Source organism: Acipenser ruthenus, chromosome 14, assembly GCF_902713425.1.
Source record: "Acipenser ruthenus chromosome 14, fAciRut3.2 maternal haplotype, whole genome shotgun sequence".
Taxonomy (NCBI): Eukaryota; Metazoa; Chordata; class Actinopteri; order Acipenseriformes; family Acipenseridae; genus Acipenser; species Acipenser ruthenus.
This window is the reverse complement of record NC_081202.1, coordinates 31,556,347-31,583,570: the sequence shown is the minus strand read 5'-3', so window position 1 is coordinate 31,583,570 and position 27,224 is coordinate 31,556,347. Positions and strand designations below refer to the sequence as shown.

Sequence of the window (27,224 nt, the reverse complement as noted above, 5' to 3'; positions counted from 1 at the left end):
ATACTGGCTCGTCACTAAAAAAAAAGAAAGCTGGTCAAGACGGTTGAAAATGAACCAAAAAGGAAAAAAGAAGTAACAATTGTGATAGTATGTATTTGTAACCTCCAAATAAATATTAGTAAAATAATATAGCATCTGTATTGTATCTATTAAGAGACAAATTAGTTTAGTTTAACATTCTGATATGTTGTAAGTGAAACTTAACTCAAAATGACTCAACGATGACAGAATTTATTGTACAGCTGAAAGACAATTTCAGTGCGCTTTGACAACTTCAGCATTCCCAGGTACGTAATCGTTTTTTGTCCGTGATCCGTTTTCAATCAACCCTAATGGTGATTTCTCATCCCATCCAAAGCAAGTGCTTCCCGCAATCAAAGAAGCAGCAACTAGAACTAGTAGTATATTTACAGGCATCGTCGTTGCTGAAAACTGGAGACATCCGCCATTTGCCGACCACTGCTCTACATGGTGAACATGATAAGTGTCTTGATCTTCACATGCATATTTATTTTTCATATTTCAACAGCTGGCTTGTAGCAGGTCACAATAGGGGCCTCATGGGTAACTCTCGTATAGGGTCGCCAGTTTTCCCTCCTGGGTTGTCCTGGTTTTGAGGAAGGTGTCCCACAAATTAAATATGCCTTCCCGGGGCACTAAATGCCTGTACCATAAATTGAGCACAAGTTAGATACATCAGGATACAATATTACTGCAATAGACGCACAATATGAATGGGTTGGCTATACTATAGTACTGTTATGTTTCCTGTATGATGAATACAGGATTTCTAAAATGGCTTCCAACTTTTAGCAAACCCCCTTCCATTCGGAGGTCCTGGTCCTCAGGTGGCAGCTCTGCTGTCATCCTGCTGAATCAGCCACTTACTGATTACTTTTGCATTAGAACCGGTTCTCTGTACGTACAGTGTGCCACACATTAGATCTCATTGTGATTCACTTTGTAAAGAACATTCTTTTGCACAGCTCACTTTCTTCATGACACTGATGGCTCTGGTTTTGTATTTGAGACGCGTCGAGGGACGTTATGTTACATACTTGTACTGTAACTTCAATTTTTCCGCTCGTTCCTGGCAAACTCTTGTTCTGCACACAGGAATTAGCTGACAGCCAAGGTGCTGTAGAGTATTACTCACAGAAACAAGAAGAGAGTGCATAGGAGTGGGAGGGAAGTGTAGTACATTCACAGAACAATGGCATGTGTTATCAAAACACAACCTCATGAACTAGTCTTCAGTAACCTCCTTGGTAGCTATGCGATTTTAAATACAGCTGGCATAAAAGATGTAAGAAAAAGGAGCTTCCGCTATGCTTTTCAATGCACATATTTAACTTTGTAACTGTTTTATAAAATGATTGTGTTTGCATATCTTGTCACATACCTGTCTACATGCACACGAATGCCTGATGATCTTTACCTAGAAGTGGTTTTGAATTAAACCTCAACACGCATATTCTTCATCAGTGTAGCTTTGCTTCAAAATGCGCTCTGAGGATTTTTTTTTTTTACTTCATTATAATAAGATGCATTATAGATGAACAAGTCACCAAAGAAAATGCAGGGTTAGTTTTGATAAAGTAGGGATTTGTTCAATACCTCCAATAACTAGCCATAGTTATGTAATAAAATAAAAAATGATGAAAGACGTACAACACTTGGTTCCAAACCTCAGACCCCACCCCCTGCCAAAAGCAGCCCTGTCTAGTTTCTGGGAGGTCAAGCTTGTTTGTTTAATACCAACACCTACTATACTGTACCACCCTTACAGTATGTAGGCTGATAAGGATTCATGTATTTATGCTGTTTTCATTTCTAAAATTAAAGACTGGAGTTATTGCTTTGAAAATCTGCCAGTTATATGAACGAATACAAACGTGGTCATTTGTGCAACTATTGTAAAGACAAGGGTGGAAACAAGACTCCTATTGCATAGCAGTTTCACCCATTCCAGGTTTTACTGTGAGCTTGATTAGCCGCAGTGTATAGGTAACAAGCTTTGGTGTGTTCTATTAAACTCACAGTAAACACAGGAATGGGTCATATTGCTGTGCAATGGGATATTTGTTCAAGCACTATTATAAACAGTCTCATAAAGTGAGCCAATATCACAATGCAGCTCTGCAGTTGCTGATGACAGTGAATACTGTGCATCGAGGCTTTCTAACTGTAAAAGGTTACCTTAAGGTGTCCCAAACTTCTCGGTATAGTAAAATACATTAGCTTTCATTTTTAACCTTTTTCTCTTTGGATAATATAGCTGCAAAGACCCGGACGTGCGATTCATCCTGACGGTAAATGTCTGAAGAACAAGTGACATTCTTACACAAAATCTATATTTGGTGATGTATTTAATTACTCGGTTGATTGAAATTGACAGCTTTAGTGACCTTTCTATGCACTTGAAGTGATTGATGCTCACATTAAAATGTAGTCCCGCACACACGACCCAGGCATTGGGATGCCTTTACTCTTGCATCTGCCTAGTACGGCAAATTAAAAGCAAGGATACATTTACACAAATATATTAAAATACTGATTGATTTTTATAATGCCAGGGTATGAAAACAATTTAATCTAGTGAAGTTTTCGCCATCTATAAACTTTCCATTGTTCTGCTGTTTTGTGCAGAACCTCATGAACTAGTCTTCAGTAACTTTGTTGGTTGCTCTGCGATTTAAATACAGCTAAAATAAGATTCAAGAAAAAGGGGCTTCCTGTACGCTTTTCAATGCACATATTTAACTTTATAATTGTTCTATTAAATGATTGTTTGCTTATCTCACGCACCTGTCTACATGCACATGAATGCCTGATAATCTGAACTTGTGTTCATAACATAAAAATTGCTGTGAACTAAACCTCAACGCTCGTATTCTTCATCAGTGTAGCTTTACTTCAAAATGCCACTTGCACATGTCAAGAGACATTTCATACCCAGAATGACTACCTCACTTTAAGTGCTGCAGTACAAACGAAAGTGGCTATTTTTTAACTTATCAAGAGGCCAGAAATAAGGGGGGGGTTGGGGGCAGGGTTACTCTACTGACAACTGAAGAGCCATTCCAGCTCACATGGGGAGTGCTTGAACTCTCACGCCATAGAGCCAAATCAATTCAAACCTTGCATGACTCACCCTGCATTTACATTGAGGACCCCCATTGAAGGAGTTCAGCGATGGAAATACGACTCCCATGAAATAGCAGTTTGATCCGTTTTCTTTTTTTTTTTTAAAATAATTTAGTCGTTGCCAATTATTTATTATTTTCTCCCCAATTTGAAACGGCCAATTATTTTTAGGCTCAGCTCATCGGTACCACCCCTGAGCTGACTCGGGAGGGCGAAGACGAACACATGCTGTCCTCCGAAGTGTGTGCCGTCAGCAGACCGCTTTTGTACACACTGCAGACTCACCATGCAGCCACCCAGAGCTACAGTGTCGGAGGACAACACAGCCCTGGGCAGCTTACAGGCAAGCCCACAGGCGCCCGGCTAGACTACAGGGGTCGCTGGTGCGCGGTGAGCCGAGGACACCCTAGGCGACCTAACCCTCCTTTCCCCCGGGCGGTGCTCGGCCAATTGAGCGCCGCCCCCTGGAAGCTTGTGTCCTCAGTCGGCAAAGGAATAGCCCAGGCTCGTCCAGACTATAGGGCACATCCTGCACTCCACGCGGAGCGCCTTTACTGGATGCGCCACTCTGGAGCCCTCGTTCTTGGTTTTTTAACCTGGAATGAATAAAACACGATTTGTGGGGGGCTCCCGAATGGCTCATCCAGGAAAGGCTCTCCGCGTGGAGTGCAGGATGCATCCTGTAGCTTGGAGATCGCAGGTTCGAATCCAGACTATGTCATTGCTGACTGTGACCGGGGGTTGCTAGAGGGCGGCGCACAATTGACCGAGCACCGCCCGGGTAGAGAGGGATTAGGTCGGCAGGGCAATCCATGGTTCACCGCACAACAGCGACCCCTGTGGCTGATAGGGCGCTTGCGGGTCTGCAGTGAAGCCATTCAGATCTGTGTTGTCCTCTGGCACTATAGGTCTGGTGGCTTCGCTGTGAATCCACAGTGCTAAAAATTACGGATTGGCAGGAACACATTTCGGAGGACGTGTGCTTCAGCCAACGTTTCCCGAGTCGCTGGGGGGTTGCAGCGATGAACCGGGATAAAAATAATAATTGGGCATTCCGAATTGGGGAGAAAACTGGGGTAAAAACTATTGGCAACGACTACATTTAAAAAAAAACAAAAAACAAACACGATTTCTGAGTAGAGCCCTGAGCATTGAGCAAACGAAATGGAATTAGAGCAGCTCTGTGCAGCGTGGCTCTCCCCTTTCTCATGAGGGTGCTGACTGTCCCATCCTTGTGCCCTGGTCTTGCAGCGGTCTGCATGAGTGAGCAACTCTCCACCCCAACGCCGATGAGCGTCCACCTGAAACAGCCCGGCGGGCGGGACGCCCTGGAAGAGCAGCGAGCATGCTGGGAGAGGAAGCGAAGGCGCGCGGGCCGGGAGCTGGTGGAGACGGAGCAGAGGTACAATGAGCAGCTGGAGCTGGTCACTACGGTGAGCACCTGCACTAGAGCTGCACAGATGCAGTATAGCATTATAACATTGCTAGCGCTCAACAGAAAACAGGTGAGGGGCACTGCTGTCCATTGGGCTACCATTCAGAGTGACGCTAGAGAGGAAACAGCTGATTTGGTTTGTGGTGATTTTCTAGTGCCCTGCAGAGAACAGCAATCCACACAAACCCAAGCAGCTGTTTCTTCACTTATTTCACTCGGAATGGTGAATCAGCTCCGCCTCACCTGATTGTCAGCACCTGATTTCTGGGGAGAGCTCAATCTGAATAATCGGTTTGTGTGACTACCCTACACAACTCCATTCACAAAGACCAACAGGATTAACATGTAGTACCTGTTACAGTTCAGGATACATACTGTATTTACACATTTACAAATCCCTTAGAGACCCAGTTTACATAATATTTAAAAGCATTTTAGCAAGGATTGTGAGCAAGGATTTTGGTCTATATTTGAACACCATTGTGTTATTGGGCTTATTAAATGTCACTCCTCCCGCTCTACCCCACCCCTCACAAAGTGAATTAGTTGTCCAGTGAATCAGGCAGTCTGGCTCTGAAAGTTTCAAGCTGTGATGCTGTGGTGACATATCTGCACAGGTTGGAACACTTGCTAGCCAATGAGATTGCTCCTTCTATTTTTGCCATTTTACAAAGCTCGGTAATAATGCCCCCAGGCACTGACTAGCAAAAAAAAATAAAATCTAAACCTGCAATTCAGAAGTACAATGATTGCCCCAAAATGTAACATACTAGACACTGGCCCTTATGCATGCAAAAGTACTGCTAATAACTTTACGGCTATCCAGAAGTTTGCAGCGACTCTACATGCAGGGACTTTGATGTCCCTCATCAGAAGTTGAAAGGACCTTCAGTGCTGATCTGCAGAAGCGCTGATCAGGATAAAGCCTGTCTCAGATATCGAGCAGCCATCACAAGCTGCCTCGTATTGAACTGTAGCGAACAGGCCAGCGACTGCATTGCACAAGGTGCCAATACAGCGTCTGTTGAAAGCTGCCAATATTGAATGCTGAAGCCAGAAGGACAAATCTGTGAAGGATATTAGGGTTTACTGGAGCCTAGTCACAAAGGCTTAACTCGATATTTAAATAATTTTACTTTAGAGTCTTTTGATTGATTTTAAATACTGTCTGAGGTTTTCTAGACTGTTAACCTTTTAAGGTACAAGGGACATATGTGACCTACAAATAAAATGATGCTATCTTTCTTAGTTGTGCAATGAGGTGCACGGAACAGAGTTTAAAATGTACTGGCAGGTTGGATCTGGTCGTCCAAATTGTCAGATTCCTCCTTGTGATACTTGAGTCACTCTCAAATGTATTTTAAGAAACCGTTTGAACAACCGCTCAATTCCTTGTGCACCTCTTTTTTGTATTAACATTAAAACTTGAATTCTGTACATGCTAAATGTACAGCAAAAAATTGCTGCATCCTTCCTAGCAGCAGGAATGGAAATGGATTCTAAAAGCTTGGTTAGCACCATGCTAGCTTTCCTACATTCAGTTTGCATCCCCGCTTTTGAAATGGGTCAGAATAATTGAGATATGGTTCTTGTTGGTTTCAGTTCAGTGTGTGTGGTCCCTCCGCAGACGACAGCTTCAGTGAAACATGTGAGCTTTACACAAACGTACGGAGGTGAATTTCACATTTCTTCCTTTGTTTTTTTTTTTGTTTTGTTTTTTAGTACTTTGTTGAAATTTTGAAAGCCAAGGGTACCCTGAGGCAGGATATAAGAGTCGCCATCTTCAGCTCAATTAAATCTATTCATGCAGTAAACCAGTAAGTATCCACTCAATTATTTATAGGGTATTTATTCTTTGGGGGGCTGGGGAAAGAAAAAAAACATTAATTGGCGAGTTACATATTAATGAAACCGAGATTAACTCAAAAGGAGTTCAGTTTGTCTGTCAGCCTTAGGTAAACAGGATCTGTGTAGAGGCTCAGACTGCATGGTGAAACTGAAGCAGCTTTTTAAAGAAATGAAGCAAATCTGCATATTGAAAGTGTGTTTTTTTTTTTTTTTGCAAACTGCATTGTTTGTTGAATTATTTGCTTAATACTACAACTTCCATTTGACTAGCTCACCATTTCGTTTTTATCACTTGAATTTTTCATTTCTTTAAAAACATTTAATTCTATTTTTTTTAACACTGTGATCATTTGTGTCACATACATGTTCTTACTCTTTCATTTCTTACCTGTGTAATATGCTATTATGTATGTTCTCTATCGTTGTCTATTACTGTTTCTACTTTGGTCTTACTAACTATTCCAGCAAAAATATCCTTCTAAAAACAGCGGGCGCTCCTGAAAAGACTCCTAAAAGCTGGATTTCAGAAGCGAGGTGGTTGTTTTTAAAGTGTGATGCAATCGTTTCAGCCCAAGCTGTAACTGATTTTCTGTTTACTAACTCACAGTTCCAGAGTGGGCCAGAATGACACTGTTACTGTTAGGTCTGGTAAAAAGAATATCAAATCAGAAACAGCAACAGAGTATTAAACAAACTACACAAAATAGAATTTTCCAGGTCAAAGAGCCTTACACTCAATGCTGCACATATCAGCGGTGGAAATAGGACTCCCATTGCATTGTAACGCTGGAAGGTATGGAACTTAAAACACACGTTTTCTGCCACTTGGACTGAGTTGAAATCAGTACTGTTCGTCTCCATCTGCAGGTGACAGACCGGGATCAAACTTGTTTGAAACAGAAAAGGCTATCTAGGGCTGATTAGAAGACAGTTGCACTGTTCTGTCCACCCAGATTATTGAGTGGGTGGGCATTACCTTTAACAATTCTCTGAGATGCTTAACAATGGGAGTGAAATGTGCGTTTGTTGTATTAAATTTTATCTGTACATATTTTTGTTTTCAATTCCTTTACCGCAGTTTTCATCCTAATTTGAAATGGCCAATTTCATTCTAACCACTGCAGCCTGCTTGCTGCATGCAACCGCCGATCCCACTATCGAGCCAATCAGCTGCCTTACTGAACGCTGGAGGGAACGGCCAAGCCTGGGAAGTCTCTGCTTCACCACTAGTGGTCACTGAAACAAAATGAGGTGAACGATCTCTTGCTAGCTTCCCTCCCTAACCCCTTGGGAGCCTAAAGGCAAGTGAAGCACTCCCCCTGCACTCCAAACTAGATGGGTGTGAGAGCGGGATTGGAGCCACACTTCTGTGACTCCCCCTGCACTCCAAACTATGTGGGTGTGTGAGTGGGATTGGGGCCACAATTGCGTGACTCCCCCTGCACTCCAAACTATATGGGTGTGAGAGTGGGATTGGAGACACAATTGCGTGACTCACCCTGCACTCCAAACTATATGGGTGTGAGAGTGGGATTGGAGACAGACTCGCGTGACTCCCCCTGCACTCCAAACTAGATGAGTGTGTAAGTGGGATTGGAGCCACACTCCCGTGACTCCCTCTGCACTCCAAACTATATGGGTGTAAGAGTGCGATTGGAGCCACAATTGCGTGACTCCAAACTCGCTTCACTAGATAAGCCTCTTGGGACCCGATCATTGTCACCAATTTTGCAGAGTCCCTTTTGAAGTGACATTTAAAAGGGTTTGACTTATAAAACAAACAGCAATCGTGCCACATACAGGGCAAGAACATATAGGTTTCTGGCTTGGAATAAATCATTTTTAAATACTCAAAGATATGTCTGAAGCGTAACATGGCTTTCAATTCAGGGCTTTTTCACAGATTTCCTGAAATCAGACAGCGAAGAAAAATTCTGAAAATGAGGCAAAACATCTAAAAAGCACAAAGCATTAAAAATATATTATACTGCTGTCAGACATGCACACGCAAACAAGCATGTTTATTCACATGCACCGAACTTGCTTTTGTATATTGAAACGGGTGAGGAGATGAAGTAATTGATGTCTTCATATACATTTCATAATTAAAAAGAGCTCAGATTGAAACATATTGATTTGATGATACCATGCATCTTCATTAGAAGTGTTTATTGAGTTTGCGAATCGACGGGGATAGCAGGAAGGGATAATTGGGTTTCTGCACTGGAACAAACTATAATAAAGAAGTTGAAAGTGCTGTCACTTCATCAAGTAAGTAGCACAGTTTCAAAAGTATTTGAAACATAAATATTCTGAGAGAAACCGTCTAGGGGGTTTCTTAATGAGAATAAATGCGGTTTGAAAATAGATCAAATAATGTCCCGCATGTCAGAGGCAGATCCTTGTCACAGTGCAAAAATATTGAATAAAATTACAGAGCCTAATTTGAAGGTCTTAAAGGTTCCTCGTTTGATAAATGGCTTATTTGCACTAGTTGAACTTTTTTTGGGGTGGGGGGGGGATGGGTCCTCGCAAAATTCAGGAACCTTCACCCGATTTTAAAAGGCAATTTTAAAATCTATTTGTACAAATGTTTTAGGGGGCTCTTCTTTAACAGAGGGCCAGTGATAGTGTTGCTATTACTAACAAGAGAAAAGAAAACTGATTTTAAAGTGGTAGCTAGAAACAGCGGGAGACTTTAAAAATTGAAAAAAACAATGAGAGGCAGATTGCATCCTAATCCTTTCCCTAATCGTCAGGCCAGGTTGCCCTCCAAACGAACAGTAGTCTTTTTTTCTTCTTTTGTTTTCTTTAAAAAAGCCCTGAAATGCTGCTGGGCGACCTCTACCCTCATTAGAAGCCTCTCTACTCTAATGCTAGTCTCTCTTGATTATATAGTGAGCCCACCTTGACTCTCAACATAATTAAAATCTATTTAAATCAACTTCACTGCGGCACACTCTTACTTTAAACACGTACCATCCCTGGGAGCATTGTTAGGGTGAGCCATGGTGTGTGTGTGTGTGTGTGTGTGTGTGTCTGTTATTCGCATCTGGATAATAAGATCAGTAAAAAGTGAAATCGCCATTTCTTTTTGTTATTGTCAACATGCTAATTGATTTCTGTTTTTCTATTTATTTGAATGAAGTTGGTTCCTTAAGGCACTGAAATATCATAAAATTCCTAATCATTGCCCCTAATTTCTTATATGTGGGATTATTGGGGATTATTGTACCCCAATAATCCCACATATAAGAAAGTGCTTGTTCGGTTCCTAGTAGCTGATTTATCTCAGAACTTTGTCAAGCCGGGTCTTAAAGGATCCAAGTGATTCTGCCTCAACAACATGAGTAGGTAGCCCATTTCATCCACTCACCACTCTGTGAAGAAGTGTCTCTTTCCCTCTGTCCTTAGTCTATCTGCCCTTAATTTTCAACTGTGTCTAATATGAGCCATGAAGTAGCCCATCCAGTGCAGCTGTGCCCAGAAGTACTGACAGTGTGTTTTCAGATTCTCACCCATTCAGCTAACTGTGAATGTACCGTCAGTAGTTCAAGACTAAGTACAGTAGCTTCAAATGTCATTTGAATTGTTTGTTTATTTTTTGGCAGCGGGTCATGCTGCTCCCATAGTGAGTAGAATCCTAAGTGCCTGCACTGAACAGCCGTCCTCGTTCCATTTAAGTCGTGACATTTCAACCAGCCTCATCTACTCTACATTCATATATAGAGAGCCGTTAGGGCAGGCATAGTTGAAAGGTCACACTGTCACATGATTTGATTGGAATGAGGATGGCTGTTCAGTCCCGGCACTTGGGATTCTCCAGACAAGCTTGAAGCCAGATACATCACCTAGGTAGATCTATTATTTAACATCATGCAATCGAAGAAACTACAAAATTGCAGAAGTCTACCGGAAGCCATAATAGTAGTACAATATTACATGTTAGATTTTAAAATGTCAAATCTTTCAATTTTTGTTAATTTTTTGTTAAGTACATGGAAAACTACACAGCGATATGTAATTCAGTATGTTAACGTAACATTATTTGGCAGGTTTCATTGTTTGACTTTATGAAGCAGTTCATTCTATAAGGGGATGCAAAACTTTTGGCCATAGCTGTATATTACCGTTGTGTGCGGCTATCCGCTGGATTAGCATGACAGTGACACTTCATGGGTTAAGGCAGTTTGTTAAACTTGCTCTTCCTGGGTCAGTTAACCTCCACTGTGCTTGAACTTAATGAAACTCGAAGTAAGGCTTGAGTGCCCCCTGCTGTTGTGCGAACCCCGTTTTTATTCTGGTGTCCCTGTCCTCTCCCAGGTCTCTGCTGTCTCACCTGGAGGATGGGAAGTTCGGGCCGGGGTTCGAAGAGTTCTGTCCACACCTGCATCACTACACAGCCTATGCAGACAACATGGAGAACGCTGTCAAAGTCCTGCAGGTACCGGCTTCGGGCAGGGGTGGGGCAGCGGCCGTTCCTTCAACCTACCATTCCATTATGACAGCTCAATGACCGGCCGAGGGGGGTGGGGGGGCTAACTGGCTGATTTAAAAGCCCTTCACCACCTCTAATTAAAACGTCTTCAATGGCACAACCTTCATGACTGAAGCTGTGAAGCAGAGGCTCATTAACGCTGTTGCTGTCAGGAGCCGCTACCCGCTTCTTCTCTAAGGAAGGCTAAACTATCTATTCAGCGGCTGATCACCTGCACCTCCCCCCTACCCCCCGTACTTTGAGGGGTCTGTCTTCTTTCTTCGAGGTTCGCCTGCAGGAAAAGCAGAGAGTCACCTCTTTGACATTTGCCAACCTCTCTCCTTGTTTATCTCGAAGACCTCCCTGAACGCCCGACATATCACTGTCTTAATTAAGACGAAAGATGCGGCCTTGGCAAATTGACTGATTCCATTGATTAAAGACTAGCTGTACAAGACCCATTGATTTTAACAGTGGGTCTACATAAATGTAATTGTTGGAACATGGAGCTGCATAATTACAGCGATGTGACAGAGAGGAGCTGGTTTGTCCCTTTCAACCTTCAGCATCCCCTTTGTTTTGCATGATAATGGAAGCAAGCGCAATTAGCAGAAATCTTTAAAATGTTACAAAATGTTCTTTCTGCTCCCAACACGCATTATGAAAGATGAACTCTCTGATAGGTGGCTTATTTTCAATTAAAAATCATTTTCATTCTTGTAGAAATGTATCCTAGTTTTCCCAAAGAGCCAATTTACAAAATAAAACAAAAATAGGTCTCAATTTTGCATTTTTGAAAAAACGCATCTTCCAGCAAAAGTGTTTTAGTTTTAAAACATTATCTGGTACTGCACCGGTTAATGTTTGCAAGCCATGCTTTCACCTAGAGGGTGAAATTGTTCCCAAAAGAGATAAACATTTTAAGGTCTAGAAGCAGAGATGGAAATAAGACTCCTACTGCATAGCAGTTTCACCCATTCCAGGTTTTGATATGAGCTTGATCAGCCCCGGTGTATCGGTAACAAGCTCAGGTGTGTCTCATTAAACTCCATAGTAAAACCAGGAGTGGATCAAACTGATAAGCAATTGGAATCTTAGTTCCATCCCTGAGAGGAATAGGGAAGTACCCAAATGTGGCAGCCCATGCAAACTTGGGTCTGTTCTTCACTGACAATAAAAATGTGGGGCCGGTTTGTCCCTGACTGGCTCGCCTGGCAAAGCCGTCAGGGTCAGTTTCTCCTACAGCAATCCCTACTGGCTAGGCGCAGGGTGGGCTCGGGCAGACCCCTGCAGGGCTGCCCATTGTCCTCAATGGGCCGGTAGTTCGCTGACGTCCACTGTCAAGCTGCTGGGTGTTAAGAGGCAATTGGCTTGGTCATGGGATCGGAGGGTGCCCGCTGACCATTAGTCCTGCAGAGCTGTTGTGGGCAATTGCTGCAGTGAGGGAAGAAAACTTGCTAGTTTTCTTCAGTGTTGTTGTTGTTGTTTTTTTTTTGTGTGTTTTCTTTTTTTTTTAAATCAGTATGTTTGTGAAGGTCCCCCTGCACATTGGGACACAGATGGATTGTTCTTGTGTCTCCTCTGAACAGGTGCAGGTGAGCAAGAACAAGGCTTTCGCTCGCTTTAAGAGGCTGCAGGAGAGCCGGTCTGAGTTCAGGGGGTTGACATTGGAGGAGCTGCTCCCTCTGCCACTACAGCGCATTCACCAGTAAGTCTAAGAAAAGCAGCGATCCACACAAACCCAAGCAGCTGTTTCTTCACTTGTTTCACTTGGAATGGTAAATTAGCCTGATCAAACAACACCAATGAACCTCACCAGTGGAGAGCTTATCTGAGTAATCAGTTCTTGCAGCACTACTGCAATTACACCTGCACAGCTCTAATACCAAACTGCATCAGAAATTCAGGCTTAAAAAGTTGAAAAAGCACATTTGTGCTTGAAAATCTGGTGCGCCTGTTAAACAAAGATCTAAGCAGAAACAGCAATAGAGAACTATGGGGAGCACAGCTCAACACAGTTAAACAGGTAAGAGATGAAATGTTGTGAAAACACACATGGCATAACCGTATCACTTTTAATGAATATCAAACTGTAGTTATCAAAACATGCTTCTTTAAATAGCTTGTTAGTAAAGTGTTCTGAATAGAACTGATTGCAGGTGGTGAGAGGGGCTGGATTTCTTCTTCTGTTCCGTTTTTAAATAAAGAATCCATACAGTTTCAGTTCTGACAAGCTGTAATAATAGCAGGTGTATCATTAGGAGGCCAAGTACTGACACAGGCAGTATTCTTCACACTTGAGTTTTTATCAGTTTATTAGCTTCCATTGATCTTCAGTAGTTTTGCGGAAAACCTTAATTGTGACCCGCTGTAGAGAGAAAGGAAGTGAAAGGGGGGGAGCGATTGTGCGTGAAACTGATTCCGGCTTTGATATATCCAGAAACTGTCAAAATATCCTTTGTTAACCACCATCATTTGTTAGCTGTAATTGCATGTGTTCCTGATCCCTGTCCTGAATTAATACCGCAAGAAGAATGTGCTGGGAACAGGCTTGCTAATGAACACAGTGGTGTGATCACATTATTTTACTGTGCTGTTCGGGATGGCTCAATTATACACACTACTTTATTACTTTTGATATATTTTTGCTTTTCTTCTTTCTTCACACTGTATTGCTTACATGCTTGCTTTCTTTTGTTTTTGTTTCTTTCCATTTACTTGGAATGTCTCAGTTCTATTGTCTTCCTTGTTCATTTGTTTGTTTTTTCTTTCTTTATTGCTTTTGTGCTTTTTTCTGCTTTTTTCCTTTCCTTCTTTTCTCCATTCTTCTTTTCTCCTCCATTCTCCATTTCCTTATTTTTTTTTGCCTTTTTACCATTTTAATTGTATTGGCTTAAATGTATGGACTTTTTTTTTCTCTCTTGCATTGTGGTGTTGCTAAACTAATGAGAGAGGATAAATGTATTTTAAATCTGTGGTTAGCATTCCTTTAACACCAGAGCAGCCCTTCATGAAGTGTGAAAGTATCCAGTGTGAATGCGTTCCCAACAGAGTGGAAGCTTGATGATTGGGGGGGGGGGGGCACGGAATGATTTGGAAGGATGATGATGATGAGGGGCTGAGTGATCTAGAGGGATGATGATGAGGGGCTGAGTGATCTAGAGGGATGATGATGGGGGGCTGAGTGATCTGGATGGATGATGATGGGGGCTGAGTGATCTAGAGGGATGATGATGAGGGGCTGAGTGATCTAGAGGGATGATGATGAGGGGCTGAGTGATCTAGAGGGATGATGATGGGGGGCTGAGTGATCTGGATGGATGATGATGGGGGCTGAGTGATCTAGAGGGATGATGATGGGGGGCTGAGTGATCTAGAGGGATGATGATGAGGGGCTGAGTGATCTGGAGGGATGATGATGGGGGGCTGAGTGCTCTGGAGGGATGATGATGGGGGGCTGAGTGATCTGGATGGATGATGATGGGGGCTGAGTGATCTGGAGGGATGGTGGGGGCTGAGTGATCTGGATGGATGATGATGGGGGCTGAGTGATCTAGAGGGATGATGATGAGGGCTGAGTGCTCTGGAGGGATGATGATGGGGGACTGAGTGCTCTGGAGGGATGATGATGTGGGGCTGAGTGCTCTGGAGGGATGATGATGGGGGGCTGAGTGCTCTGGAGGGATGATGATGGGGGGCTGAGTGCTCTGGAGGGATGATGATGGGGCTGAGTGATCTGGAGGGATGATGATGTGGGCTGAGTGATCTGGAGGGATGATTATGGGGGGCTGTGATCTGGAGGGATGATGATGTGGGCTCTGTGATCTGGAGGGATGATGATGTGGGCTGAGTGATCTGGAGGGATGGTGGGGGCTGAGTGATCTGGAGGGATGGTGGGGACTGAGTGCTCTGGAGGGATGATGATGATGGGGCTGAGTGCTCTGGAGGGATGATTATGGGGGGCTGAGTGATCTGGAGGGATGATTATGGGGGGCTGAGTGATCTGGAGGGATGATTATGGGGGGCTGTGATCTGTAGGGATGATGATGGCGGCTGTGATCTGGAGGGATGATGATGTGGGCTGAGTGATCTGGAGGGATGGTGGGGGCTGAGTGATCTGGAGGGATGGTTATGGGGGGCTGTGATCTGGAGGGATGATGATGTGGGCTGAGTGATCTGGAGGGATGGTGGGGGCTGAGTGATCTGGAGGGATGGTTATGGGGTGCTGTGATCTGGAGGGATGATTATGGGGGGCTGTGATCTGGAGGGATGGTGGGGGCTGAGTGATCTGGAGGGATGATGATGGCGGCTGTTATCTGGAGGGATGATGATGGGGGCTGTGATCTGGAGGGATGATGATGGCGGCTGTTATCTGGAGGGATGATGATGGGGGCTGTGATCTGGAGGGATGATGATGGGGGCTGTGATCTGGAGGGATGATGATGGCGGCTGTTATCTGGAGGGATGATGATGGGGGCTGTGATCTGGAGGGATGATGATGGGGGCTGTGATCTGGAGGGATGATGATGGGGGCTGTGATCTGGAGGGATGAAGATGGGGGCTGTGATCTAGAGGGATGATGATATGGGCTGTGATCTGGAGGGATGATGATGATGTGGGCTGAGTGATCTGAAGGATTATTGGGGAACAGGCTGCAGTTGGGTATGGCGATGGGGCACTTATTAGGAACATTATGGTATACAGTGTCTTAAGAAACCAACTTCATTCAAACAAACAGAAGAAAAAGAAAATCAATCAATCAGCTTGTTGACTTTTTCAAACCCATACATGCATGCATACATACTTGTAGACCTGCATACCTAACGCTGTATTACACATTGGTCTACTTCCTCGCTAGTTTAACCTCTAAATGTATGTTGGAGAGCATTTAAAGTGGTGAGTGTGCAGATATCACAAGCATACAGCTACAAAAAAAACACAGATGGCCACAGAAGCAATGGCTGCTTCCTCCTGAGACTAGCAGTCTGCTCTGGGGCTTGCTGTGCCTCTTCCAGTTCACAGAATAGCCACTTGCACTCCTTCAACCCGCTGCATTAGAGCAGCTCGCTTCTTAATAGCACTGTTTTAGGAGTCTCTCTCTCTGTCTGTGTCTGAGCCTCGCCTGTCAGCCTGTAACAGCAGAGTTCCCTGAGGGCCGGGCTGCCTGACATTGACACCAGTCGACAGTAATTAATCTCAGCCCAGTGAAGTCTCGCTGCATGCAGCCATATGCTGGCACCAACTGCTGCCAGGTCCTCTCGGAGGAAGGGCCTGTCGCTTGACATTATCCTGCTGTGAGCATCAAGTGCCTCCAGGTGTTGCTCACTCGGGGTAGGCCACGATGCTGTAGGGGGCAGGGGTAGGGGCTAGGGATAGAGGTAGGAATAGGCTGGGGGTGGGGGCTGGGTAGGGCTAGGGGCTTGGGCTGGGGGGGGGGGGGGGGGAGGGGTAGGTGACTTGGGAATGGCACAAACCACTCCCAATCGGCTGCCCAACACACAGCCCAGCATCTCCACAGTCTGAATCCGTGCCCCGTTACATTCCAGTAACCACTTGTTATCATTTGCAATTCCAGTGTCTTATTTGCTTTAAACTTTTAACGTAGCGTAAAGCCAAGCAAAAAAAAAATTACGGTGCAATTTCTCACATTTTAATACAGAACTACTAGTACTACAAAAAACAAACAAACATTGGAAGCAAAAGAATATCTGTGTATTGCAGCTCCCTCCCAGATTGAGAGAGTTTCTAATAGGAATTCCATACTGGAGCAGATTACAGCACTGCTGAATCCCTATCCCTGGCTATCCCAGGATTACCCCTAAAAATAGGAGGTTCATACAATCCAGGTGGTTCCCCAGTGCTGTAAAATCCAGCTGTGGTTTATCAGGGTAAGGATGATCCAATGACAGTAAAACCAGTCTAATCTAATCCAGCCCTTCTATAATTTGGCATAATTGTTGGGTCCCGACCAATCCCTATTGAAATGAATGGCACGATCCTGTCTACCATCCGGAACCTGTCTATTCTGGAATCAGGCATGATTTGTAAGTCTCTCTGTATCTGTAAAGTCTGTCTATAATCAATGTACATCTCGCTGTGCAAATCTGGCACCAACTGGTTATTTTTTTCTAAATCTATAATCCAATACGTTGTGTAAATCTACACATTCCCCTCAGGTACGGTACATGTGCAGTAAAATACTTTACATCGTGGAGCAAGTAAAATGGACTCAATCCTTGAATTACAAGGTATACCTGGACAGTAGTTCTACTGTATTCACTTTAATGGAGTTTTTGAAAGTGTTCAACAGTTTGCCATTTATACCTCTTGGTACAGTATTAAATTTGGCAGTACCTCTGTAGTCCGACAGGTCCTAAGTGATGTCGGATTTGACAGGTTTCACTGTTTTTTAATATTATTAAGACCTCTGTATTTGGTGCAGTAGTTTCTGAGGGTTGAGTCTCTGTAAACCTCACGAGATCTTGCACTGATACTGTAAATCACCTCCTGGAGTTGAAACTGTTAATTTACGAATTTGTAAATATTCCAGACAGCAGTGTGAGATTGTGTACCGATTTGGGTTAATTACCTCCTACTATAGGCCATCTATCTTCCCAGAGATAAGACAAGAGCTGTGATAAATTGTTTGATTGCAAAAGTGTTTCAGCACAAGCCTGCTTTGTAGCAATTGTATAAGATGTATTTCCTTGGCCACTCTCCTGCGTGTAATCCTCTAAGTTTCCTTTCCCCGTTTGTTTATTTATTTATTTTAGATGTTTTTTTTTTTGTGGGGCTGTTGCCTGTTTGTGAAATAATGACGCTGTGTTTTAATTAGGCAAGTGCACTGTAAAGGTCATGTTTTTGTGTCTGGGCCGTTTCCACTTGTGAGAAGCAGTGCATTTCCTAAGCAGATTCACATTGCTTCAATATTTTGAGCTCTTAAACCGATAATTATGGAACGATCTTTGCCGAGTTCAGCAGCACATGTTATCTCTTAATTAGGAATTTGCAATGTTTAATGCATTTTTATTAAGTAAAATAATTGGACAGATTATTTTTTTCCCGGCACTGACAAGAGTTTTAAGTGCTTTAAATGACCCAACATGTCTTCCAATAAGAGCGCATTTCATCTGCATATTACAAAGGAATTATCGCTGGATATTTAAATAGGACATTGCTGTACCCTTAATCCTGCAGTCTTCATTATAAATAATAACTTAATTGCTACAGATATCATTCTGCTTATATTATTGTCTTGTTATTCATCTCTGGTTTCTCGATAATGAGAGGAACGCCCTGCTAAATGAGAGATTCCATTTACATTATTCTGAATATGCCCTGATATCGCTAATTGAAATGTTCAATTTTTTTTATTAAAACACATCTTTGCTTTCATTAGAGGTCTTTCATTTCTCTTGTGTAATGAGTATCAGGACATTCACTACAGAGAGATAATGCCAGTCGTGTATTTGCTTGATAATGGAACATGTTTTGGAGTATGATTTGCGTTTTTTTAAGAATGCATTAATGTTTGGTTTAAAATTTGAATGGAATTACATTACAATTCACTTGCATCGCCTCAGCCAATCCGGTTCTGAGTTGATACTGTACAGCTATGGCCAAAAGTTTTGAATCATCCTATAGAATGAACTAATTTTGCTTCATAAAGTCGAATAAAACCTGCTGAATAATGTTACGTTAACATATTAAATTGCATACCGCTTTGTAATTTTCCACATACTTGACGAAAAACTGACAAATTGAAAAATGTGACATTTTGAAATCTAACATCAAATATTGTACTACTTCCGGTAGACTTTTGCGATATCATACAGCTGTAACTATATATAATATACACACATACATTGCCTATAGAAAGTCTACACGTCCTTGAACTTTTTTCACATTTTGTTGTTATATATATAGTATTATTACTTGCACTGTGATTCTTGAAATGTATTTTTGTTTACGACTGTAAGTCGCCCTGGATAAGGGCGTCTGCTAAGAAATAAATAATAATAATAATAATAATAATAATAATAATAATAATAATAATAATAATAATAATAATATATAAAATATACTTTTTTTTTTTTTTTTTAATCCTGAAAACATCTTCATCTTGCAAGAAACACCCACGGAACAGTTTTATTTATTTATTTTATTTTATATTTCAGTAAAAAAAAAAATGTTTATCTTCATTTTTGGGAAAGGATATTCCTGTATGATACTGCAAGTCTCGTTAAAACACAAATAAATAAATAAATAAATACAATGATTTCCATTCCAAGGCTCGTCTTCCAGACTCAGTTGTTCACAAAGGCTTGTCAGCACAGGAGTTTAAAGCAGCAGAGTGCTGTTTGTACTCGGTGAGTTTCAGTGACAGTGCTGAGTGATGGGTGACACTCCTCTCTGTCACAGGTATTTATATCAGAATATGGCTGCAGGAAATGTGTGCTAGTTGGATTGTTTTAACATTTCCAACTAAACTTGTATTCTTCTGGGGATACAGTGCACCTGACTTTTTCTCAAAACACTTTTCCACAAGAAAATGAAAGCGACGGTATCTATATATAAAAAAAAAAACAATTCTATGAAGCTAACTTGTGAGCTCACATCTAGTTTTCCTTGCAGTGGTTCCGATAGTCCTGTCAGTCTTCAGAGTGCTCTGTTGAAGCTCCTGATCTCAGAATGTCACACTTTTAAAATAGGAACATAAGAACATTTACAAACGAGAGGAGGCCATTCGGCCCATCGAAGCTCACCTGGTTCCTAGTAGCTGCTTGATGGGTCTTGGAGGATCCCAGTGATTCTTTATCAACAACATGAGTAGATACTGTAATCAGTTCAAATTCTGTCCATCTCAGAACCAACTCTGTCCTCTGGTCCTGGTTTCTGCATTGCACTTAATGTATTGGTTAGGGCCAACTCCTTTTTAAAATGTTCAGTTATCCCCCCTAATTCTACTTTATTCTAGTCTATGTACATTCACTTCCCTCTTCACATCTCATTGCTTTTACCCTGGGATTAGTCTGGTTGCTCTCCAGGGCTTTCTCTTTGGTACTGTGGTGTCCGGAAGTGGACGCAGTCCTCTAAATGCAACAGAGCTGCTATTGGAGCTGAAAACTTGGTATTGCCATACAAACCCCAGTCACATCTGGAAATGCCAAAGCAGAGCTTTTATTAATACCACAGAACAGCAAAGCAGCTTGATGTCAAAATGGGTCATGCAGTGCGGAGGCTGGATTGAGAGACAGACAGGTTCCTGCTTATATCCATCTATTTGGATTCACTCAGTGACTTGTGCTAAAGAATGTCCTGACCAAGTTGCATCACAATTCGAGTAATTGGCTTACAGTTTTAGTTAACTGACTCCTATTGCGTAGCGTCCTTCAGATGAGACGTAAAACCAGGGTCCCATTGTAAGTGACTCTGCAGCAGCAGTTGTTGATGCATAGTTCACCCCTTAGTCTTGTAAGTTGCTTTGGATAAAAGCGTCTGCTAAGCGAATAATTTACTTAATAATAATAATAATAATAATAATTTCACCCAGGTTTCAAAGCCCCAGTGTATAGGTAACAAGCTCAAGTGTGTCTTCTAAAAACAGGAATGGATCAGACAATCAGACAGACAGCTATGCAAAGGCAGTCTTATTCCCGTCTCAGCATTACTCTCTTCATTCTCTATTTAACCTTCATTGTCTGTGTCGTCTTTCCTTCTCGTATTCTCACAGTGTTTGTTTGGCTCAAGGTATTCATGTGTCTGTGTATTACTTGGTTTGTTTCAGGTACAAGCATTTCTTACGGGACATGACGGAGAACACCACCCCGGACAGACCAGAGTTTCAGCAGCTTGCAAGTAAGAGCCGGTCGGCCGCAGTAACATCTGATACTATGCATGTCTGCCTGAGCAGCACACAGCTCTAGCACATCAGAAACACACACTGACATCCCAGTGCAGGCCTGTCCAAACCCACAGAGATATTCTGAGACTCCTGAATATATCATCCACTACAATGCAGGTATATCCAGGAGAACTGGGGTTAGTTAAGTTATGAGGAAACTAATCGATTTGATGTCTGCAGACGAGTTCACACAATACCAACTGCTATGTTAGTAAGGTCCTATTAATTGATTCCAATACTCACACATAGTGTAAACATTTATCATTATACACAACAAACATGGCACCTAGTTTTAGACAGAAATCGGTTACCTAATGTTCCGGAAGATCGCCTTGGTACGGAGGGGGTCTGTCATCAGAATAGGATTCAGGTAGCTTGTCTCAAGGGCCTGTCTTATATATCTTACCTAACTGCATGTGTGTGAAGCTGAACTTCGTGAACTCTGCTTCCACATGTTTACCTAACAACTATATCGAACACTGCACAATTTCTTGGCATGAGTTACAGCTGTGGCCAGAGTTTTGCATCACCCTATAGAATCAACACATTTTGCTTCATAAAGTCGAATGAAACCTGCCTAATAATGTTACATTAACATATTTAATTCCATACTGCTTTGTAGTTTTCCATATACTTAACGAAAAACTGACAAATTGAATAATGTGACATTTCAAAATCTAACATGAAATAATGTACTACTGTTATGGCTTCCAGTATACTTTTGCAATATCATTTTGCAGTTTCTTTGATTACATGATGTTAAATAAAAGATCTAAATTATGTTTATAGTTTTTTTTAATTGTCTCAATTCTGAAGTTTTAGGTGATGCAAAACATTTGGCCATAGCTGTATATGACAGTATTGGATTGGTTCATTGATTTTGCAAAGATGCTATTATCCCTTGAAAGAAAAGGCTCTAGAGCACTTGTCTCAGCCCAGGCTAGCGTGATTGAGAGTTGCACTGTACTTTCACTCCTGTGTTATTGAAATGCTATTATCACCACAAAGGGAATGCTGAATATGAGGAGTTTACTGCAGCACGCAGCTATGTGGGATTCGAGCGTTATATGGATGTAGATCCAGAAGTCATTAATTAGGACTTGACCATGGGACATCACGCTTAGAAAAGAAATCAACAGAAGCTTGTTAATGACTAATTTCGTATTTCAATGTCAAATAAACAACAAATCCTACTTTAAGCGCTGACTTACACAAGGAATTATTTATGTGTATTAATTAAGTGTGCTGCTTGCCTGCCGCATTCACTTGTAAATTAAAACAGCCGGATCATTTAATTCTTCAAAATGGGAGATGCATTCCAAACGCGACCCCCTTTTTAGAAGAAAGATTGTATTTAGGGCGTGAACTTTTCGGTTTTTATTTTCCAAATCTCTACCTCCCTTTAAATGTTAATTAGTAGTTGTTAAGCTGTCTTTGCATCCTAATGAAGAGAAAACTGCTAATTTAAAGACTGGGTTTAAGATTATTTGCTTTGCTACAAATCAAGGGAATTTTAAATGATGGACTTGCTATCAGTGTACATTCTGTGCTGGGTATTTTATGCTGAAAAGATCATCTATCTGGACAACTCTGTTAAACGAGTGAAAATAACAAAAGCACAACAATAAACTAGGCGACTGCAAGAATGAAATGCAATTAGGATCAGCGATGAGCAATTAACTTAATTTGTCACGTCTGTTTGAAATAAAAATTAAGCAAAACAGAATCAGGCTCAGTCAAGACAGGAAGGTAAAAACAAGTGACATTTTTTTGTAATTAACAGCTTTTTCTGAGTTTAATTAGAAAACAGAATCATCTCATTTTAAAAGGACGTCATGTGATCAAAAATAAAACCCGAAAACTAAAAGCCCTAATTTGATTTTTTTTACTTTTGTTTTTGGTCATATTCTTTCAGAGTGAACTTGTTCTTATAATTGTACATACAGCCGCTTGTACAATGCTAATTCAGTTGTTTTTTTCAATGCGTCTCGTAATGATTTGTTTTAGTGTGCTTCACGTTGATGCCATTATGTTAAGTGTTTTAATTACTGTGCTTCAGAGTCGTTCTAATTTACATGCTAATCAGTCTTGTGAATGTCCACTTTGCCATGCCATACAACCCTAAACTGACAAGCCCCTTTATTGCCTCCAGTTCAGGCCCATTCAGGGTTAATTAAAAACATTAACTTAAAAGCATTTGAATTGTTCTATTAAATTCAAACTCAACAACCGCAGGTACTATCAAAAAATAAAGTGGAAAACTGTTCACGCTAAACTTTTTTTAAAGCTTTTCTTTAGTCATTTTAGCTTAATTGTGTGCTCATGAAAGTAAAGACAGTGGAAATGGCTACAGTTGGTGTCCAGAGTGTCTCATTTTGTTTCAACTGTGTGATTGAACGGCAGGGGCGGTAAAGGCAGTGTCCGGAGTGTCTCAGCACATCCAGGACCGTGCTCACAGTCACCACAACCAACTGCACATGCTGCGGGTGCAGAAGACCCTGAAAGGACGAAAGACCAAGGTTCTGGCTCCAGGTTAGTTCTTGTGATCAACGATTCCTTTCAACTCAGCAGAAATAAAACGAACGAAAGAATGAAACAAGCCTGTGGTAATTAGCAGAACCAAAGAAATATATATGAAACTAACGCTGCCTGTAATTAGAGGTGTCTCTCTCTCTCTCTCTCTCTCTCTCTCTCTCTCTCTCTCTCTCTCTCTCTCTCTCTCTCTCTCTCTCTCTCTCCCCTGCTTCTTTCCCTTTGTTTATCTCCTGAGAAATGCCCACATGTGTACAACACAGAGAAACCTAGTCATGAAAGAAGCGTCCTGTCAAGCTCCCGGAGGACCAATTAATGGCAGTGGAAATCTAGTGGGCAGGCAGATGAAAAGCACCCAGGGAAGAGTGTGAGTGCGAGGGGAGGATGAATACTCAACTAGCACCAGGCACATTGCTGCTGCTTCTTTTTTTTTTTTTCTGATGTTGATAGGAACTTTAAGTATCCAAATTCTTTGGGTTTCTTGCATCTCTGGATTTCTTGCATCTCTGGGTTCTTTATCTTCTCCTCCCTTCTCTCATCCAATAACTTTGGACTTTCACTACTTGTTTTTCTAAGCCGCCATTCCTAATATGTGCACAAGAAACCAGCCCTTTATTTATATATATATATATGGTTTGTGCTGCTTTGAGATGTGGTATTTTTTGCCTCTTTTAAACCTACTCAGACTTTTTGCTTACGGGGATCTATGCATAGATAATAATCACCCACTCAGATACTGTGCTTTTTAATGAAATGGCATCGCAGCCCATTGAATATAGGGCTGGACGAGAACCGATGACCTCACAGTTCAGAGATGAGCTCACCATTGAGGGGTCGTATGCAGATGTGTATGTATTATTAACTCATCAGCCACTAGGAGATTAATTACATTCTCCCCCCACTTATTCAAAGCCTGTCCTAGAGTGGAAACACAATCTGCCTCAATCAAACCCCACTGCTTGTTTGTGAAATATCCCTTTTTAAAAAATAGGCCAATTATTTAAATAAGCAAGACATCTCACATATGCAGTGGTTCTACAAATACTATCTGTTAACTACCAATGCAGAACTAGGAAAAACGCTTGCATAGCAGTTTCACCCACTCCAGGTTTTATTTCTAGCTTTATTAGCGACTGTGTATAGGTAACAAGCTAGGTGAGTCTTGTTAAACCAGGAATGGATCAATGCAGTCTTGTTTACATCCCTGCTATGCAAGATGGATTGGACACCCTTTTACATGGACAATGTTATTAGTATGTATGTAGACAGATAGTGTCTGTATAACTTATTATCACAGCAGCATCAATGCAGTATTAACTCTTCATTCTGTTTTCGGATTCGTTTAACAGTGATGAATACGTGTTGCTCAAAGGTGCATCCTTGTGTTTGCTGGGCTCGAGAGATTAAAGGGTTTTGCAAACGTGCAACCCAAATATCTGAATGTTTAAGTTGTTTATTAGTCCTGCAAAAGTTACAGGAAAGAAGTTGGTTTAGGCCTCGTTTCCACTGCCTGTCCCCAGGTATAGCTGAGCTGGCCGGTCTGGGTGAGGTGTAACTGGAGGGTTCCACTGCCTGTCCCCAGGTATAGCTGAGCTGGCCGGTCTGGGTGAGGTGTAACTGGAGGGTTCCACTGCCTGTCCCCAGGTATAGCTGAGCTGGCCAGTCTGGGTGAGGTGTAACTGGAGGGTGTTTCCACTGACGCTCGGCTACACCTCAGAAAGTACAGTTTCGTATCTCATACCCAATGGGGCCACACTGTGCAGTGTGGAAGTACATCATCGAAAGGCGTGTGCTAAAGAGACAAACTGCTTTGAAAAATGGTGTTGAAAACAAACCTGGCAAGTTTAACTACATCTTGAACTACATCTCGCCCAGACCGGCCAGCTCAGCTATACCTGAGGAGAGGCAGTGGAACCCTCCAGTTACACCTCACCCAGACCAGCCAGCTCAGCTATACCTGGGGACAGGCAGTGGAACCCTCCAGTTACACCTCACCCAGACCAGCCAGCTCAGCTATACCTGGGGACAGGCAGTGGAGTTTAATAGTGTTTAACTCGTTTAGTTCTTAGTGCATCCACAGAAAGACTTCACCAGGATAACTGCATGACATAATTTCAGTGTCTTGCACTGAAACTGAAATGTGCGTTGATATACATGTCAGTACATTAAATAAGAGGTTTACTAGGCTTTAGTGTTAAGTGGTATTATCTTTCCTAAACGACATGTGCGGTGTGGAGAGGAGGTTCTGAGTGACGTTTCCTAGGCCTCTTTCGTATAGTTCTTTGTTTTGAGGAATACATTGAAACTAGACAGCAAGAAAACTACTCGAAGCAGGAGGGAGCAGTTTTTTTTACAGTTACAATAATACTCAGCAATTTTTTTATATAGATATAATTTTCTACAGAAGTTTTTTTCCCTGTTTTTTTTTTTTCCTCCCCTCTCTTTGCTTTCCTTTGTGGTTGTTGCTACAGACTGGCACACGTCCTCCAGTACACCCTCTTTGTAGTGCAACCTTTTCCACCAGCCTCACCCCCCACTACTCCACACTCTTTGAAGAGCATCCGCAGAGTTTTTTGAAGCGCAGAGTTGAAAGTGGTTGACATGGAAAGGGGAGCTTGAAAGTCCTGCTCTTTTGAACCTTTTCTTTTCAAACCCCTGCCGATGGCGCTGGCACGACAATAACGGTGGAGCTGATGAGTCGGGAGGTACAAAAGGATCGGGGTGCTGGAGAGCCGCTGTCCTGGGCGGGCCTTTGATAACGCGTCACGCTTTTTAACTTGTGTTTTATGCCTCAAACAGGGCTAGGTGGTGGTTGTTTGTTTATTAAAGGGTAAATACCTTCAAATGACTTTGTATTAAATGCAGTGTGCTTTTGTTACTGTGCTTTCACCTAAGTGCAGGAGATGCTCCTTATAGTCTACGTTCCGGCCATAGACGTCTATAATCTAGGCTAGATCAGTCAAAGGGCCTCATTTACTAATGGTTCTTAAAAGTACTCATCTGACAAGACGCGTGTTAACACAATCCCGTAACACGCGTCTTAAAACTATGAATAAGTTGGTATTTACTAATGTGAATGCTGCTTAAGATGCGTGCTATGGAAATCATTAGCATAGTAAAACGTGTCATATCACAGAAGATAAGGCGCGTCTTAACGAAATGACGACATAGGGGACATTGACTATAAAAGAATGAGCACAGATTGAGATACGTAGTTGTCAGTTTTTAAATATTAAATACTCTATAAGGGCGTTTGAAAGGCGGGATCGCAAAAATAAATAAAGTTATAAACAATCCTACCTAGACACCGTCCTGTCTGTACAGTATAATATAAAAAGCATTTCGCTTATACAATATAGTACCCTTTTTTTAATCCATAATTGATTAGATCAGTCTGCAGCCCTTAGGTTACATTAATGAAACTATGAATACAACGAAGTATAGAGTTGGCATTTAGACCAAGTGGCAGATTTCAGCGATCAACGCATTTCTGTACATTGAAATGCCGTTCACGTGTTTTACAACGTGGATCTCGCAGATGCCATTTGCAAGAAAAACACAGGTAATAACTACGAGTAACTATACTGTACAGAGCCTACTGTATAATCTGTTGTAGCTAGACAATCATTTTGTACAGAAAAGTGCAAATCGGTTACGCTGTTAAGGTACATAATTGTTTGTACAGAGGTAAGCAGGTATGCAGAAGGTATCGAGCCCAGTGCCAGCCGACACATGCAATGGTATAGCTTTGCCCAAATCGTGTTGAGAAAAAAGAGCGCTGTATGCAGGTATGTGATTTAGGAGAATACTTTCTTCTTTGGTATTATGTGCTGTTGTGATTGTAAACCCAATTTCCTTTATTTATTTATATTACCGTGTTT

At 42.0% G+C, this 27,224-nt stretch overlaps 1 protein-coding gene across 4 annotated transcripts in view; it reads left to right on the top strand.

Moving 5' to 3' along the window:
- The window catches only part of arhgef39 (Rho guanine nucleotide exchange factor (GEF) 39), a 62,574-nt gene that overhangs the window by 8,188 nt on the left and 27,162 nt on the right, over positions 1-27,224 (top strand). For 3 of the 4 annotated variants that reach the window (XM_058986362.1, XM_058986359.1, XM_034032749.3), the window contains 6 exons: positions 4,399-4,580; positions 6,305-6,399; positions 10,754-10,874; positions 12,497-12,615; positions 20,695-20,765; positions 23,215-23,343. In XM_058986362.1, coding sequence (XP_058842345.1) covers positions 4,407-4,580; positions 6,305-6,399; positions 10,754-10,874; positions 12,497-12,615; positions 20,695-20,765; positions 23,215-23,343 — 709 coding nt within the window. In that variant the 5' untranslated portion in view covers positions 4,399-4,406. Of the gene's footprint in view, positions 1-2,278; positions 2,313-4,398; positions 4,581-6,304; positions 6,400-10,753; positions 10,875-12,496; positions 12,616-20,694; positions 20,766-23,214; positions 23,344-27,224 lie in introns of all 4 variants that reach the window. The other variant, XM_058986361.1, reaches the window with a different exon arrangement.